This window comes from Chiroxiphia lanceolata, chromosome 6 (assembly GCF_009829145.1).
Source record: "Chiroxiphia lanceolata isolate bChiLan1 chromosome 6, bChiLan1.pri, whole genome shotgun sequence".
NCBI classification, from domain to species: Eukaryota; Metazoa; Chordata; class Aves; order Passeriformes; family Pipridae; genus Chiroxiphia; species Chiroxiphia lanceolata.
In genome coordinates this window covers 54,904,989-54,923,691 of record NC_045642.1, presented here as the reverse complement: position 1 = coordinate 54,923,691, position 18,703 = coordinate 54,904,989, and the positions used below count along the sequence as shown (strand labels likewise).

Here is an 18,703-nt window from a genome sequence, read left to right as displayed (position 1 = left end):
CCCAAGGGCTGAATTTCACCGAGTACCTGCTCATCCCTAGCAGCTAGGCATCTTCTCAGGGCAGTGATAACTCACAGAGCCCAAGGCTGTGCTGAGTAGTCAAGAGGCAGAAAAGACTGACCAGAAATGTGTCCCTCCCTTGAGATAAGTTCCCCTCCCTTCACACTTGCCAGTATCAGCCCATTAGCCCAGACACCCTTCCAGTCCTGGGCTCTGTGTCTAGGTAACACACAATTGCAGGCTCCTCAGTGTGTGGTGTTGTGCGTTTCCCTGTGAAACTCCCCTGAGCATCTTCAGGCTCATCACACAAGGTCCCTCGAGTAGGCTGGAGGCAGCAATAGGAAAATGGCAAAAGAAACCCTGGCTACACTGTGCAGTTTTGGTCGCCAGAGCTCATTGCCAGCTTGTCCCACGGACCCACACACTGAGATGGGAACTGGGGGTGGTTCTGACAGGGAGCCTGGACAACCCTGGGAAGAAACAGGAGAGCTAGGGCTCAGGTTTTCGGTCTTCCAGGTTTGGGCTTAAGAACTTCGTACATCCTTCCTGAGTTTGAATTGCGTCTTTCTTTTATGTTTTGCTTTTCTTTGAAGTAAAGGCACAGGATGCTGCAGCTTGTGGAGGAGTCTGTTTCCGAGAGCAAAAAGAGCAAACGCACAATAATCTGTGTCTGCTGACTGTGTGGTGCCTCTACATGTGCACCCTTTGACTCTGTTTGTGCCTTTTCCTCAGGGAACACTGAAGGATCACTTCAAAAAGTGTGACAGTGGTTTTGGCCACATTCTTGAATCCTTAAAGCAAAGCTTTTTGGCCTTTGGGAAGAAAAAAACAGATATGTATGAGGTAAGAAATAAGTAAGAAAGTGAGAAAGGGATGTTACTTAGGAAATCACTAAAACTAGTCCTTGAACCTCTGGACGGTGCAGTATTTGAACATTAACCCAAACTGCAGTTTTGTCTGTTGTCAGAAGGGCTTTTAATTATCTAGTGGTCTCAGTCCAGTTCCTCTATCCAACAGAGTTGGATAGTGACATCTGAGATCTTTCTGTTATCACAGCAGAGAAACCGGCAAGTGAAGAAATGTGGAAACTGAATGTACCTCCTAAATACAAAGGGGGAGCATTAGGCCATCTCTGATCCTACCATTGCCACAATACCATTATACTGGCAATTCTCAGCTTCTAATGTGCTTCAACCTTATTTGTAAGGAATATTTGTCCCTTTGATGGAGGGAGGACACAGAGGAGTGAAATGTCCAGATTCCTAAAGGATACAGAGGGTTGGCAAAGAAAAACCTCACAAAGAGCCCAAGATTTTTCACCTTTACAGTAACCTAAATAGTTTGTTAGAATCTTACAACACCTTTTGAGTCTCTTCAGCAATGAGTTTGGTACCTAGGGAACCCCCTTTTGTATTCAGACTGGATTTGCTGCTGCTACCTGTGCCACATATGTCCCTCTAAAGCAGAGGGCTCTCAGGTCTGCAGTCTCTTTGACAGTGATTTTAGTTAGCATTTTGCAATGTGGCAAAAGGTAATAGAAGATAAAAAAATAGGAGCTATTCTGCTGTTGTTCAGAGCCTGTCACTGGACATTATGTCACATTAGTGCTGGGGCAAGCAGCAGCTTGGTGGCAAAACACTGTGCCAGAGTTCTCTGTCTCTTGCTTTGTCTGTTCTGGACAGAGCTGGGGATTTCCTGTACCTTTGGACTGCAGTCTAAAACTGCCCTCATTTCAATTGCTAATGAAGTGTGGCTTCTGTGCAGTAGCCCCTCTCCCCTTAGAAATGCTCTTCAGCCCTTTCAGGGGCTCCACACTGTAGCTCCTCAGCCCACTGGAGTTCCTCCACACTGGAGTTCTCAGGGTGACTCAGAGGGAGATACCCAAGTGACTTCTCTATGCTCAGCCACAGCTGTGTACCAAGGGTATGGCCCTGTGTCCAGTGTAGATACTCCAGGGAGACTGGATTTGGCTTTGTCTGTATTCCAAGCTCTTGCCAGGTGATGTGTTTGTTAGCCATGCCAAGTATCCCTGCAGCTCTGGAGCGTGAGTGACCTCTGGCTGAGGTAACTGGTTCCACTGCTTTTGCTTGGATGCCTCCACACTTATCATCAGTGTTTATATCATCCCCATGCAGCTTGGAGCTACCCCATGTGTCAGACCAAGCATTTTAAAGGGATACTTAAGTAAAGAAATGGGAAAGCCATCTGCATGGACACTATACCACTGTCTGCACTGCTCAGAGTCCTGTAGGTATGGTCTGGTCCTTGCTTAGTCCAGGGAAGTTAATCTGGGTGTCTTTGCTCTGGAACAGGCCCTCGTCCAGGCTGTCAATGCCATTGTTATTACAGAATATGTGCAGGCTCTCCTGACCACTCCCAGGAAACCATCTTCTGTGCAGAGGAGGAGGGTTGTCAACAAGATAGAAGAAGATCATAGGATGATGCAAGCCATCTTTAAAGAGTGCTTAGTAAGTCTTTGATATGGTTACAGTTTTGCTCTCTTGTCATCAAGAATGGTACCAGCAGAAGAAAAGACTCTGAAAGCAACAAAGAAACTTAAGAGTTTTTACTGCAGGGGTATCCAGCTTCACAGAAATGACAGTCAGATGTGCTGACGGCACTTCTGATCTGCCAGAAGCTGTTAGTTCATGGTTTTGAAATGTGTGACTGGAGGAGGCAAGTTTCACACTCCTACCACTGACATAAAACATGAGGCGTGCTCCTCTGAGCTGGTGAGACAGCTCCAAAGCTGTCAGCTCCCCCCAGCAAGCCTTGGATACGTGGCATGGAGGGGCAGCACTTTCCTTAAGCCTCTTGAGGGGTGAACCAAACTGACTGCTCCACATCTTCACCTGCTCCGTGGATCGCCCTTCATGGCTGCTCCTCCCCGGACACAGGGTGTGCATTGTTATCCATCCAGCCTCCTCCTGCCCCGCAGGCCCTTCCCAGCCCCTCAGATCTGGGATGATGGCTGTGTGAGCCATTTCCCTCTGCTGCAGCGTTTCCCCACGGGCAAAAGCGTGCTGATGTTGTTGTGGTTGGTGACAGCTGCGGGGAGGAACGAGTCTTCCTGCAGGGTTAACACCTCACAGCACTAAAAGGTAAAGGTGCATTGCAGAAGGAATAGATTAGGTGTAAAAGCAGAGCCACGCCTCTGAAGTAAACCTGTGGCAAAGCGCTAGGTCTGATTTGCAGAAAAAACTTCGGAAGCTTAAAAAAGCCTCTTTGCTCAATTCATAACCTGGTGTAATTGGCAGTGCCACACACGGCATCTGCGGATGCCACCAGGCTGTCACATGGGTCCCTTGATTACCCAAGGGCAAGGACTGCAATGGCAGCAGCATCCCCTCCTGCAGCTGCTCCAGTTGGAGAATCACTGCTGTGCAATGTCCCTGGCATGGCTCATTAGCAAGTGCAGGCTGAGAGTGCCCAGGCGCAGTGCTTTGTAAGAGGCTGGGCTGAGCAGCACAGTGGTACTGGTTGCAAAGTCAGTCTGGTAACAGGACTCAGATGTGACAGAGCTCATAAGCCCCCTTGGCTATACTGGTTTTAATAATTTCACAAATTCTGACTAATTCTCACAACTTGTCAATTTAAGTGCTAGGGACTGAAAATCTATTTTCTCACAGATGAGTCCCCTGCAAGTAATTTGTCAGCAATTCTTACTTTGTCCAACGAATAAAATGAAATCAAAATGATCGTCTGTAGGCTTCTCTAAAAACCTCTCCGAGCTATTACAATTAATGCACCAGTTTCATGGTGGAAAGCTGGAAGCTGCCAGTGCTTTTAGCTGAAGACCCACCTCTCCTGTAGTGATCAATCACAAATGAGTCAGTGCTTTGAGCAATCAAGCCATGGGGAATATCAGGAGGGTTCTCTAATCTTAACTCTGAAGTTTACCAGTAATGCTCTGCTCAGCACTAGCTTTGGCTGCAATATGCACAGAAAGCTGGTTTTATAGTGCAGAGGAAATACAGGAAATCTAATTGTCTATTAAGACCCTACATTTAGCTTGGGTGAAAAAAGTCTACATCTAGTTAGCCCTGTGTCCCCAGTCTGTGCACTTTCTTACTTGAGGTGGGAGCACCAAAAACCTTGGGAATGAAATGCATGAGCGATTTGCAGGGGATAGCCTGATCCTCAGTCGAATGAAGCACACAGTTATGCATGCAAAATATGTACTCTACTGCAGACTGAATTTATTGTGCAGTTGCTGCACAGGCTGCACCTGCTCTCTGCCCTGCTATCACCTCTCTTCAGGCTCTTCCTTCCCCTCCATCCTCAAAACACATTAGGAAATACCTTCCTTCTCTCCTAAGACCAGTACATGTCAAAGGCACTTAAACACTGCTGACAAGACACCTCTTTTTTTTCCTTTTAGACTGCAGGCTGTTTACCTCTGACCTTGCTTGTCTGTATAGTGCTTAACCAAATCTGACGCCTTCAAATTAATTAGCATTTTGTAATAGTAAGCTTGCCAAGTATGAAGCTGTACAGTACTGGTGCCCCAGGAGCTGAGTACAGCTTGTGCACTGAGCCGAGCTAGGCATGCTGTGCGTCTGCAGTGCAGAGGAAGAGGGGGAAGGCTGTCTTCAAATATTACTCTTATTTTTAATTTATGTTCAGTGCGGAGGTGCCGCATGGAGAATGTGACCTGCTCTTCCCAGTGCCCCGTGGAGATCAGGGGAACCTGGGCTTCTCCTGCCCCAGTTTGGCATCCCGTTCTCCAGGTTTGCTTTGTCACAGAGTCTCTGTTGACGTGGTGGCATCAATAATTCAGGGAAGCAATTTAACTGTATTATGGCACTGACGAAAAATGTGAGCGAGACCTGAAGCTCTCTCTTGGCAGTTCATCTGCATTCTGCTTCTCCAGCTTTGCTGAAAATGCTGTGTGTTTTTTGATGAGGCTTTTTTTTCTCCTGTGTGCTCCAGATTAGAGGGAGCTGATCATATGCAGCACCCACCAACCATGTCATATTATTTACACTCTTCAGCCCTGCTTCCCCTTTTTTCTGTTAGAGGATCTGTGTTCCCTCATCCTCTCTCTAAAGTCTCTTTTCCATCCCTGGGCTTGCTTTGGGGCAGCAGAAATGCCAGCATGTTTGGCCAACAGAGCTTGTTTTCACGTAGGCCAAGCAGAGAGCTGTGCTTACCTCTGGAAGCAAAACGCTCCCCAAAGGGTGAAATGGTCTTGAAGGACAGGCAATTTAGGGAAAAATGAGGTACATTTCCTTCGCCAAAGTAAATGCAGGAGGGGATTCTGCACTGCTGAAGGTAGTTGCCTGAAAGCAGTCCATGACTGCTCCCCAGTTTCTCTTCTCCTACCCTGGGGGCAAACCAGATTTCTGTACATGCATAGACAGTCCAGCAAAATTCCTAACTCACACAGAGAGATACCCAGTCTGATATGAGTCCAGCTCTTAACACTCTGTGCTGTTTCCCTTGCCCTGAACACACCTTTGCTTCTCTCCTCAGGGTCCTGCAGCTGGTCCCCTCAAGGATCCCATAAAAGCAATTTTAGAACTTATTCAAGCTTCCGACGCGGAGGGGATGGAAATAGCTCTTCTGCCCATTCTCAAAGAATTTCCTGAGCTCAGGTAATGTCTTTTGTTTGTCTGTCTGCTGCACTTTGACATGATTAGTTGACACCAGAAGACCTACAGCAGTATTAGTCCTGTGATAACTTCTTGCAGTGTGCTGGGCCAGGCACAATGGTCACCTTTGAGTGTACTCGGTGCTGCCTCTTTGCAGGTGCTGATTAACACAGTTTATAACTTTGCCAGATATGAACTGTTGGAGCTGAGATGTACTTCTGTAAAGGTGAATGATGGATGAAATGGCAGCAAACAAAGCAGAAATGCTGTTAGAAAATGCTACCTGAATGGAGAATTTACAGGCAAATATGTGTCAAGTGTAGGTTTCAAAAATATTCTTAATTCAGGCATTTCATAACTTCCAAGCACTTGGCTTTTGGCTTCAATACTTTACCAATCCCTGTATAACTGTTTCCACAAAATTCCAGGTGCATTCAACAAGAATATACACTTCCATTTCTTACAGGAAGCTGTTAACAGAAATGAAACACAACTTTTACTAGGAAGGTGAGGTCTTAGCTAACTGCATTTGTTCCAGGGTCTGTGGTTTATTACATCTATCTTTTGTTCTGATGTGCTGTGCAAGTGATTGTGTTTTTCCAACCTAACATGACTGCAGTGAAGAGCTCTCTGTCATGGGATGCTGTGAAAGCCAAAAGTGTGTATAGTTTCAAATGGGGAGCAGACAATTTGTGGTAGATAATTATTTCAGTGCCTATTCAACATGACAGCCATGATATAACCCCCAGCAAGGGAAGTCTCTGAATTGTGGACTGCCAGAAGCAAAGAAAAGAAAAAAGACAAAGAGAGATCTTGTTATGCTTCATCTGGTTTCTGTATTCTTTGCCTAAACATTTACTACTTTTGAAGATGCTATTGAGCTAAAAAGCTGCTTATTTGATACAGCATAGTGATTCTTACTCTCTTACTATGTATATACATACATATATACATACATACATAAATAATATATATATAGTATAGGAAATGGGCATAGGAAGTACTCAGAAGACCCAGGTCTCAGAGGAGGTCATCCTGGTGTGAGTGGATGCACTGTTCTTGACTACAACAGATTTCTGTGTGTTTAAAACTGTTTGGCTTGGATACATTTACCTTATATCTAATATGGTGCTGTTCAGTGAAGCAATGCTCTGTAGAGCAAAAATCCTATAACCTTCCAGATGAACAAGAATTAGTGAGGGGAGAAAAGAGGTTTTTTGCTTCCAAATGGTCAAATGCAGAGTTATCTGAAACCTATTATGATAGATATAAGTATTTTTCTCGGAATAACCTGAGTTGAAGGTTTCCACAACTTCACAGGGATGCTGTGTGCCCTGGACTTGGGATCCATGAGCTCAGCCACGTCCCACACAACCCTTGTGATACAGCCTCCTCCTTCTTAGGTAGCCAGCAGGTGTCAGAAAGCAGCTCAGCAGGTTCCAGTCTTTGGTCTCGTCCAGTAAAACTGAGTAATAGGAAGCAAGGTTTTTTTCCTTCACTCATTTGCTGACCTGCCCTCTTACCCTTTTGGAAAGGAAGGAACATCTGAGCGCGGTGCTGGACCTCAAAGACTCACTCAGCCGAGAAGACAGAACTGCTCTCTTGAAGGCATTTGAAGATAATTGCAGGGAATCAGAAACAGAAGCAAACTTACTTTTTGCAGATATAGAAGTAAAACCTAGAAAATATGGGCTCTGTGGCTGCCTCTGCTGTTAGCAAAGGTACGTGTGTGTGTGTGTGCTTATGTGTAACATGAATACCTGTACAGGTGCAGGCATTCCTGCTTACAGGGAAGTGGAGCAATGATGGCTGTAACATCACCACCCCAAGGTCCTCATTGCTCTATACACTGGCTCTACTTCCCTTTCTCCACCTTTAGACTTCCACATCATGGAGGATCATGTTCAGTGCAGGGTGCTGAATGCTTAGATGTGTGATTCAAGTTACAGAAGGGACAGAGGAGAAGACAGAGCTCTTCCTCCCCATCTTTCACTCCTGTCTGTGTGTTCCTGCAGCAAGGTCTCTCCGCAGCATCCTCTCCCTCCCAACTCTTACCCTCTGCATGGACAGGGTCTCCGAGGCAAGTGCTCCTGCCTCCTGGTAGGGTACACCAAGGGATCTTCTTCTCAGTGGTCCTCCTGCTTCCCTGGTGCCGAGGGGAGGGATATGGGAGCCCCAGCACTGCCCCCTCCATGACAGCTGCATTAATTGAACCAGACTTGGCCCTGTTTAAGTGACTGTGCCATGCTGTGAAAACCAGAGGGAAGTGTGCCTCCTCCATGCTGGCAGCAGCAGCTGGTGGCAGAAGGGAGGAGAGTTAAATCAGAGGGATGACTGTCACTGTGAGGTGTTAAATCTCCTGGCGTGAGTTGCCAATGCTCATTTGGAGCACCTGCAATTGCCTTTCAGTCTCCCAAGGGACTCCTTCGTAGTCACAAGCTGCGCTTTTTTTTTTTTGGGGGTAAGTTGAAGCAGATCTTGAAGCTGAGCAGTTCCTCATGGTTTTAAAATACTTGTTAGTGGAGAACATGCAGATATTTTCTTCACTTTAAATAATCAGCAACTTCTTTTTAGTCCAAATTTATCCAGCTCAGAGCCAGAGAATTTTATTTTATCTTGGCCAGGTCAGATCCCTTTGCTATCAGAAATAGTCCCTCTCCTTTAATATCTACAGATTGTCACCAGTCACCTTCTGTTGGATAAGCTGACTAGTCTGAGTATCTCAGGTTGAGAAGCACAGTCCCTTTCCACCTCCTGCGCTCTCAGGTGTCACCGTTTATTTATAGTTACCCATGTTAGCAGATCAGGGATGAGTTATGCAGGGCTCTGACCTGGGGCCTCCAGGCACAGGCAGACAGCAGGCTGTCCTGGCAGCAGGGAGAGAAAGCAATTAGAGAAACAATTAATAAGCACACAAGCTTCCCCTTCTTAATGAAAACTGATTCTGATATAATGAACTGGCTATCAACCACCCATTTTTATACCCTCCTTTAAAGAAATTACCCATGGTGTCACCTTTGCTTCATTAAAGATATCCAGGAACATGTTTTTAAAACAATGTGAGTCACTTAATCTCCTATTTTGTGAAGTCCCCTGGGCAAATAGGCTCCCACATCCCAGCAGATCAGGCTGAGTCTGCACTGCAGTGAAAGCACATGTGTAGCACAGGTTGGTCAGCTCACCTGAGCTCGGGGTACTAGAAGTGGTGAAATTATGGGATGTGCCACCTTCTTTCTTCCATTGCAGCCCTGGGATTTTGCTGCCATGCTCTGGGGTGTGACCTGTAGGTACTTTGGGAATCAACTGCTTTCTCCTCATCAGGAACACATTTGTCCCCTCTGTATATGGAAGTGGGAGGACTTGGAAACAGTGCTAGGTTTGGTTGTTTCGTGTTTACATGAAATGTCCTTCCTGAAGAGGAGTGAGAAGATTTGTCTAGATAGGGCAGGCAGCAGGGATGCTGCCTATGACTATGGACCCATGGATTGTGTAGTCCGGGAACTGGGAGTTTCAGCAGGTGAATGTCAATACATCTTCATGCAAGAGTCAGTGCATAGGAGGGATGTTTCAACTGTTTGACTCTTGCACGTGTTCTCACAAGTGTTATTTTATTACCCAGATTTTTTCTTGCCTTCCCTCAGGCCTGCTATGAGAAATGTGAAGCCTTGCTCCCATGTGGCAGCACCTGCAATCACAGCTCCTTGAAAGCATCAGGGACCCATGCAGCTGGATATATGGAGAAGCCTGTCAGCTATGGAAGGCACAATTCCTGCATTTTGCAGGAAAACCCCGTGGCTGAAATCCTAATCTTCTATGCAAAATCCAGGAGGGAGATGGATGGGACATGGCAGAAAGACATTCCTCCAAACTTTCCTAGAGATTGCCACTTAGCTGAGTCCTAGTGGTTATTCCCGGGATGTGGCATGGTGGCATGTGTGAAGGAGGAAGGTTCACCCTTACCAAATTTCTCTCTGTTTCTATCCCTTGTTTCCTGCAATCTCACGTGAAACCAGGGACTGCTGCACCACACGTTGTCCTAGCATTGCAACCTCCTGAGGGACCCAGGATCCTCTTAGGGAATCCTGCCTAGCCCATCGTGCTGGGGGTGCCTGCTGGTCTGGGCACCTTGATCCACCCCCCCAAAGCCTGACCCACACCAGGAGGGGTGCAGACAGAACTGCCTCTTCCCTCACTCACAAAGGCTGTGACCCACTTCAGGGGTAGCCTGCCATGGTGGGCTGTGGGATGGGGAGTGCTTCCCATATGAGTTTTACAGCTGGCTCTGGAGCATAGTCTTGCATTCATTTTTATCCCTCGGTTACTGGAAATTTCCTCTTGGAGAGGGAGGGGAAAGCCTCATGGGAAGCAGGCAGTGAAAGGAGCTGTTTGTCCGAGCCTCCGGGCAAGGTCTCTGCTAGTTTTCAGATGTAAATAGGCACTTCTGACAGGAAAACACTGACTTTTCTTCCCAGTTATCTATGGACTGGTCATAACCTCCAAGCTGGATGTGGTTCAAGGCCCTCCTTTGCTATTGTGTGAAAACAGGCCATTAGTGCTCCTCTCCGACAGCATAAACAAGCAAAAGAACTCTGCCTCATATGTGCCAGTGCTTTTCTGAGCTGCAATTTTCACTTGAATCTGCTTCCCTAACAAGTAAAGGGGAAAATTTGTGCATAACCTGTCAATGTGTGAGGCAGCAGATGTGTCATGCCCTGAGACCCTGGGCAGAACCTGGTGGGTTCTGCCACGTTCTGCTGTGCTGTGCCACCATCCCAGGGGCACAGCTGTCCCAGCTCAGGGGCAGCTTCTCTGCCCAGAGCCCTGAGTGCAGATGGGGTCCTGTGAGCTCTTCAGGAGTCAGGTAGGTTTGTAATTGTCACTAGCTTTGCACCTGGTGCAGTGCTGAGCGTGGCAGTGCAGCAGGAAGGAACAAGCTGCTCCGTCTCCAGGGAGTCCTCTGTGTGCTTTCAGGGCCCCATGAGACCTTGGCATCATTACACTGCGTCCCTCACGTCACTAAAGGGCAGTGAGAGCATCCTATGGCCTGACTGCCCTTCCTGACTGCACGGCTGCTCCAAAGTTCAGTCCTGGTGTCCCTCACATTTCAGAGCTGTGCATTGCAGCTTCAGTGAGACTTTTCCTGGGATGTGGGAAGGCTGGGGGAGTTGAGGCAGCTGCAGCCTGGACAGGTGGGCACAGCTGGGCTGTGGGGCTGAGTGGGCACCTGTCCCCTCCCCTCCTGACGAATTGCACATTTTTTCAAGGGTGGGAAGGGATGACAGACCTGCATGACAGACCCTGTTGTGACAGCAGGGTCAGGGTCAGCCTCTGCCAATGGGAATTTCAAGCAACAAGCCTTCCAGAGGAAATAAATAAAAATAAAAGCCCCTCTGACATTTCAGTCACCACTGGGCTAAAAATAATGCTACAGCATGTGGATGGCTCTGACCACGTACGTGTCAATGTCTATGTATGTCTCTGCCATTTGACATCCACAGGCAGACGAGGGTATATTCCACTTGGAAGCAGCAGCTGGGAGCTGTGAGGGATGCAGGGCTCCCCACTGCTGTGTGTGGAGAAACACCCCTTTCAATGAGGCTTTGTAGCAGCAAGTTTATGCACATTGTGTGTAGCATCCAGTCATGGAAAGACCAAATGAAGTCCTGAGTTTGTCCATGAGGCTTAGTGCTGATGGCATATGTGAAGTTTTCCAGAGCCAGAGGGCTCAGAGAGTTGGCTGGGGTGGGGCATGGGCAGTGAGAGGTGGCCTGGTGTGGAGGCAGATGGTGTGGGAAGGATGTCCTCTGCCACCTGCAAGTCGCCTGAGGGGAGCAGATGGTGTGTGGGGAGTCTCCTAGTGGATCCCCAGGAGGGGAAGCTGTGATAAGGGGACGCTGGGTCACTCCCTAGGACTGTCTGAGGTGATCAGGGAGGGGAGGAAAGGCTGTGGGGAAGGAGGATGAGGGATTTTCCTTGTTTGGGGGGATTTTAACCCACTGTGTTGTGTGACCTGACCTTCCCAAGTGATCCAGCCTCCTACTTTCTAGCCTTCACCCTAGGCTGGGGTTAAAGCGCTTGTGTGGGATTTGTGCCTCTCTGCAGAGGGCTGGGAAGCAGGGTCACACTCAGGATTACCTTGTGGCCTTGGGGTGGGCAGGGGCAGCCCTGCCATTGCCATCAGCCTGCCAGGGCCACCATGGAGCTGTGCTGCACATCTCCCATTTGGCCCTGCATCCAGTGACTCCACCTCTGAGAGCAGGACAGAATCACTCAGAGCTCAGCAGTCAGAGACTCCCTCCATAAAGTTCCCCTCCCACTCCTTTGGGTTTTGCTGGGATCCCCTTGGCACAAGGGTCATGCCACTGCTATGCTCACCAATCATCCAGACGTGCCAGCCCTGGTGATGTGGGCATCAGGGACTTACACACTGCTCTTGGTGGTTTAACGTTCTGGCTTTTTTGGGAGCTGTGCTCCATCTATCACCTTTCTGGCTCTGCATTGGGCTGGTTGTGTGATGAGCAATGATTTGTCACCCATGTACCCCACACTGCTTGGGGCCAGGGTTTGTCTGGCTGCTTTGAAGTGCAGCAGAGCCTCACCAGCCACTCCTGTCATTTGAGCTCCTGTCTCCAAGGGTCACCTTCAGTGCTTGATGCTGAAGACAGTGGAAAACAGATCCTCCTTAATTATGCTGCAAGGTCTGAGGAAAGACCTGACATTTGCTGAGGTGCCACCTGCGTTTTCGTGGTTTACTTAGTGTCTTTGCCAAGGATGTGACAGGGAATGGAGGGCTTGACGGTGAAAAATACAGGTAATGAATACTCTGGGACATGCTGAGCTCTGTTGGATATCAAATGTGCATGAGGAGAATCAATCCCTAAAACTATGAGACCTCAGGGAAGGCAAGCCACTTGCTAATTGCAAAATTATATAGTAAACTGTGTTTTATTCCCTTTCCTCCCTCCTCCCAAGGGGAGCCTGTCAATGCTGGAAGCTCAATCACTGCTCCCAATATTGATCAGAATAACTTTCACCCACTTTTGACAGTTTCCTCTCCAGCACCCAGCAGGGAGATCCACGGGTGGAGAAGGCTGTGTGTGGGATAGGCAGCATGACAAAAGCCATGATGGGTAACTCCCCCCAGCACAACCGCAAAGGTTTGATTTTAAGCCTTAAATATCTTCCTTTACCCCAGCACACCATGGTCCATGTGGAAAGGTGGAGGCATCCGCCTGTGCAGCAGCCTCTGGCTCTGTAGCATGGGCTGGGCTGGATCCTCCCAGATTCCCTCAGTCGCCCTGGGGACATCCGGACTGGGAAGGGTACACAACTGGTGCCATCTAGTGGCACTGGGACACCGAAAGGGCTGTGGCTCTTATATTTGTCTTACTTGTGTTATTATTAGGGGGTATTACAGGGGAATATGCCTGCGTGACCTATTAGTCGTGTGGGCTGTGAGAGGCCCCTTACCAGGGTGTGAGACTAGCAGGACAACAAAAAGTTGGGAATTCTGGTGTAAGTAGGATACACAGAGCATGTAGATGTTTCTTCCAGCCAAGCAACCAGCAGTTTTATGGGAAGATCGCAAAAGACAGTGATGAGTAGAATTGTTGGGATGTACCCTGTGCTTTATAGAAACAGCTGGAGCTTGTGAGCGCAGAGGAGAGGTCAGGAGGCAGCACTGAAGAGCCAGGACCCAAGGACATAATTTCTTCCCACTCCACAGCAACCAGGATTCCTGCTGTGGGAAGTAAAGGGCTTTAGGATAAGGTTTTAGTTGGCTGAATCTAACCTAAGGCCATATGGGCACCAGAAGACAGGTTTCTGCCCTCACTCCTGGATGCCTCCCCACCACCTTCATTGCATTGGCTGTTGGGGTCAGCCCCACCTGTGTGACAGAAAATTAACAGCCCAAATAAAGAGTTCTGCATGGGTTTGCCTCTCCTCTTTGCTTCTCAGGAGCTCTGGTGCTATCACCTCCCTCCAAGCTCCAGCTGCCAGCTCCACATCTGCTGACTCTCTGTCTCCTACCACTATCCTGGTTTTCAGCCTGATCCCAGCTGTCCTCCCCAAGCTGTCCCATTGCCCACTCCCGTGGGCTGTGGTGCTGCCTTTGCCTGCCTGTCCTGTCCAACTTGGCTCACACAGCCTGTACAAAGGCATTGCATATTGTCCCAATGGGCTGTTCTAAAAGGGATGCCAGTCTGCCAGCAATTAAAATAAATGGACTGGGTTTAAAGCAGCTGCTGGGAAAATCCCTTGTTTCAGGGCTGGGACAAAGTATTTGCAAGAGCAGACTGTCTGGAGTGGTTTGTTATATCATGCATCCTTACAGGGTCTTGGGAAAAACATAAAGCAACTCTTAATTTACAAACAAGTATCAAATTTTTTCCTTCACTGGATTCTACCCTCTAAACTTCTCCATGCTGATCTTTTGTGCCTAACAAAATGGGCTTGTACTATTACGAATGATGTAGTTCTATTCCCTTCCAGACTGTCCAGTGCTGAGAAAGATCCAGATCTCCGTTCCCAGACATTTGCTGCAGCTCCTGATGCTGCCACATAGTCTGTGGGCCACTTTGCTCATGTCTGCTGGGTTCTCATTTGGCATGAACCGAACTTTCAGAGAAAGAGGAGGGTCTGAAAATGGGAAGGATGAGCCCACGCTGAGGTGTTGCAGCTCAGGAAGGAGCTGGGGTAGATGCTAAGCATGAGGTCTTCATTAAAAGCTCTGTGGGAGAAGGGGGAGAGCACTCCTATGCACAGGCTGAGGGCTGTGCTCTGCCTGGTGTGAAGCATCCATGTAGATATCAGTGTGGGGAACATTTGATACTGCACAGGACAGCATTTTGCAATCCTGACACACATCTGTGGCCTTGCCTTTGCTCCACAGGTGACAACATACCAGGAGTGTCCTGATGTGGGTGGCAGCCACTGTGCAGCTATGGCCACCAAGGGCACCCTCATCCTCTCAGGTCTGAGCTTCTCATGGGTGTCCCCTCTGCAGCTTCAGGCAGGGCTGTTTGGTCCAGACACCCAGGGGCTGGTGTGGGACTGGTCTGTCAGTGGACATGGGTGTCTGGGGGCTGCTGCCTGCCCTGGTGCTGCTGTGGTAGCGGTGGTATGTGGGCAGGAGGCTGAAGCACTCACTGCAACGGGCAGGACACAGCCACAAGTGCAACACTTGTCTGCAGCTTGGTCCTATGCAGAGTAGGGGACAGGAAAGTGCCCATTCCTCCACTCTGTACTGTGACCTGCCTGCCCTCAGAGATGCCTCAGCTGCTGGGGCAGCTGGACATCTCCTGGCCTCCCTGACAGTGTGTACCCCTGAGTGTGTACCCTGGTGATGAAGGGCTGACTCAGCCCAAACTCATGAGGTGATGGCCTCAGGGGCCTTATTATAGCCATGGTTCATGGCTCTTCCAGGATGAACGGTCCATAGCAGGTAGTGCAGGTGCCTGGGACGTGGTCTTGGGCTGCTTGCTGGGATACACAGGTGATGGGCTCTGCCAGGTCTCCTTTGGAGCAGCAGCACGAAGAAAATTGCAAAAATGGAGACCTCCACTGCCAAGGCGATCCTGGGCAGAGGGTGCTGCTGCCTCCCCTCCCCGTCACTAATTCCAGCTGTCAATAGGGTCTGGTGTGACCCCTTGGCCCTGCAGCAGCAGGTGCCCTGGCAGAGGGGCCGCTCTCAGGGCAGCCCCCAGCCCCAGCCCTGCCTGTGTCACCTCATCCCCTCAACAGCGAGGGGGTCTGAGTGCCTCAGCCCGAGCCAAGCTGAGGACCCCCGGGATACCTTCTCCTTGCTGCCGAGCGCCCGTGTGGAGCCGGGGTCCACCACTAGATGGGGGTAAACACCCGAGCCCACGCGTGGGGCGGCGACGAGCAGGCGGGTCCCCCCGGGAGGGCGAGACGGGGGGGTCAGGGTTGTGCTCCGCGGGGGATGCCTGTGACCCGGGGTTAAGATGTGGAGGATGTCTACTCCCAAACACGGGCTCAGGACCAGTGCCGACTGTTGCCCGTTGGCAACTGGTATCTGATGTTCTTGAGCCCAGTCCTGCCGACTTTCAGCCTAAAAACTGAGGACAGAAGAGCTGGACTCACTTGCAGAGGCAGATCAGCCTCCTCTTCAGGCACCGCCAGACAAATACGTGTTTGAGTCCTGCCCTAACACCAGCTGGGCCCTGGGGTGACTCCCTGGTCCCCCAGCCCTGGGGGCTGCAGAGCCCCTCGCTGGCAGGATCACTCCACTCCCTCCAGCCCGGGTAATACAGGGCAGGGCTGAGCACCGGCAGCAGCTCTGTGCCATGGCAGAGGGGCCATGTGGATGTGCTTCCTTCTCCTGTCGTGCTTGCACTTAGGTCTCCCATGAAATTTCCACCAGCTCACTCATCTTTCCTGCCTGGGACCTCAGCCTGGCAAAAGTGCTGCCCCAGGTCTGTCCCCATCCCTGCTCTACCTGCGGGCCAAATCTCACCAGAGGCTCCCAGCTGGAGCCTCTTCCTTCCCTGCCCTGGGGGAAGCCCTGCAGCCAAAATGCTCAGCCACAGCAGTGTTTGCTCATCCTGGAGCTGCAGCTATCCTTGCTGTCCCTTGGCCCTGGCTCAGCACGGTGCCCAGTGCACGGCAGATGTTGCTGGTGCTGCAGTCCTGGGGGGAGTCCTCTAGCAGGAGTCTGCACTGTAAGGGGAGAAATGCAGTGAGAAACAGGGTACACTGAGTTGAAGCACAAATCTATGGTGATTTCTTTATAGAGGCTGTCCCGGGCAGGTGGGGTTGTAATGGGGATCTTCCTGCAGCTTTATGGCCTGCATGGTCATTGATTACTGCCTTACCAGATGCTACTTCTTGGCTCTTTCTGAAACCAAACAAGCCCGGGCAGGTGGAGCTCAGGCTACAAGATCATAATCAAAAATAGGCACGCCTGAAATGTTTTCCCCAAGACTGCCTGATAGCCACATGGACTGAGATTACTGTGGGCACAGTGGGAAATATCTCTGCATGTCCAACATTTGTCACAGGGAGGGGAGAGAGGTGACAGTGACTGCAGGAGCCAAGTGCCCATGTCCTGTGAGGCAGACTGGGGATCGAGAAGCAGAGCTCTGGCATCATCTCCCCTATTGCCTATTTAAAAAATAGGGCCCTGGAGGAATGTGGAGCTGTCAGCAAACCTTGTGCATTCACAACATATGAGGAAGAATTGAGTGAGCAGTTTCCTGAGGTTGATCAGGAAAGAACTGCCTAGTCATGAGACCAGGACTTGGTATGAAAGCCATTGTGGAGCTGAATTTCCCTGAAGACTGCTTTGCCTTCATGCTTTGCCTTGCCTTCCCTTGCCTTCCCTTCCCACTACTGTATTTCTTTTATAGAACCAATTTTTAGCTCTTTGAGGGCAAACATTTTGTTTAGCCCTACTTTCTTTCCTAAATTAAGCTGTCTTGGTTTCTTCAATGCTTACTCAGACATTACATTTCTAGTCTGTCAGTCATTCTCCTTGTCTTTTGGACTCTGGAATGCCAAGATTGGACTTAGCACAGCAGCAGAGTTTGAGCAGAGGAGTTTTTTTCTGTGTTGTCCACTAGTGTCACCCCTTTTTGCAAGTCCCAGCTAGAGGCTCCCTTTCTCATAGCAGTGTGCTGACACAACTTGTTCATGACCTGTTGATACTCCAGAGTGTTTGAATTTTTGCAGAGTCATTACTGAATGGGCAATTTCCTCCCTGTGTTTGTACAGTTCTTTCCTGTCCCCTATCTCTGGCCACCATGCTTTCGGTCCCTGAATCTCTCTTCAGCATTCTTTGCTTTTCAGCATCCAAATCATTAGTGAAGCTACCTCTGACCAGATTCCTTTGGACTTGTACTCAACACCCCACTCAGTCTTGCTCTGGTCACGGATCTCTACCCAGTTTTGTGTCTGCCTCCTAGAAGCCTTGCAAGAGCAGACCCCCAGGTCGAGGTCTGTACGCCCAGAGAGAGGTGCAGTGCTCCTCAGACCTGTGCCAAGCCATGGCCAGAAGCCATCTCTACCTCACTTATTTACACGAAAGGTACTCGAGACAGTGTTAAGAGCCTTATTAAAGTCAACAGTCTCAGTCATCCCACCTGAACACGAGCAAGAATCTCTTTACCGTGAGGGTGACTAAGCACTGGAATAGGCTGCCCAGAGAGTTTGTGGATTCTCCTTCACAGGAGATTTTCTAAAACCACCTGGACACAATCCTGAGTAATATGCTCCCAGGGACCCTGCATGAGCAGGGAGGTTGGACTAGATGACCTCTCATGGTCCCTTCCATCCTTATCCATTCCATGATTCTGTGACCTCCAGCTGCTCTGCTTTCAGGGAGGGGAAACTCATGCCATGGAGGAAAAACAAATAGATTTATGCAGAAAAAATTTGATTAAAACAGTCTTGGTATATTGACTTGGTATCAGTCTCATGCTTAAAACTCTTTAATTCTACCAATGTAAACCAAATAAGCCCAGGTCTTATTCCTCCCTCTCTTTTAAGATCAGCACTGCTTGCTCTTGCCCAGGGAGCCACCTCCCCCTCGGCCACTGTGGTGGGTGGCTGTAGGATGATCAATTTTCCAAACATGCTGGGACATGTTGAGTGGATGAAATCCACCTCTGGAAGTCTCTGGTTTATTTAGGCTGCGGTTGGATGCACAGTTTGTTAGCATTATCTTATTTCATTTAGTTTTTGGCAGCATCACCATCACAAGCAGGCCTCTCTACATGTGTGTGTGTCCCCCTGGTGCTGATGCAGCTCTTGGGGCTGGGAAAGTGGCGATGGGGGTGACAGAGGCTGCTTGGCCAAGGCTGCTGCTGGAGCAGATGTGCCTTACACTTGTGTTCCCCTGGTGTTTCTCACCCCTCGGTACCAGCATCTGTGCTTCAGCTTTCCAGTTTCTCCCCCAGATGCCTGTGCCACAGTTTTATATTCATGTCTGGAAATTCGAATACCTTGTTTTCTTTCTGTAATTCCTTCTTGAATTTCAAGGGAGAAAGGAATTTATGATTCAGCTGAATAGCCATCATGCTGCGCATTCTCCTACTGCACTGGGAGGTTTCTTCATGCCTTTATTATTATGTCCTGAGGAGCTGCCTCCT

The 18,703-nt window shown here is 49.3% G+C and overlaps 1 protein-coding gene across 4 annotated transcripts in view; it reads left to right on the top strand.

Annotated features, from left to right (window-relative positions):
- LOC116788966 (exocyst complex component 3-like protein) overlaps positions 1-10,820 on the top strand; it is a 41,962-nt gene extending 31,142 nt beyond the window's left edge. For all 4 annotated transcript variants that reach the window (XM_032692240.1, XM_032692241.1, XM_032692239.1 and 1 more), the window contains 5 exons: positions 733-843; positions 2,313-2,468; positions 5,476-5,597; positions 7,130-7,315; positions 9,236-10,820. In XM_032692240.1, coding sequence (XP_032548131.1) covers positions 733-843; positions 2,313-2,468; positions 5,476-5,597; positions 7,130-7,310 — 570 coding nt within the window. In that variant the 3' untranslated portion in view covers positions 7,311-7,315; positions 9,236-10,820. The remainder of the gene's footprint in view (positions 1-732; positions 844-2,312; positions 2,469-5,475; positions 5,598-7,129; positions 7,316-9,235) is intronic.
- The last annotated feature ends 7,883 nt before the right edge of the window (positions 10,821-18,703 follow it).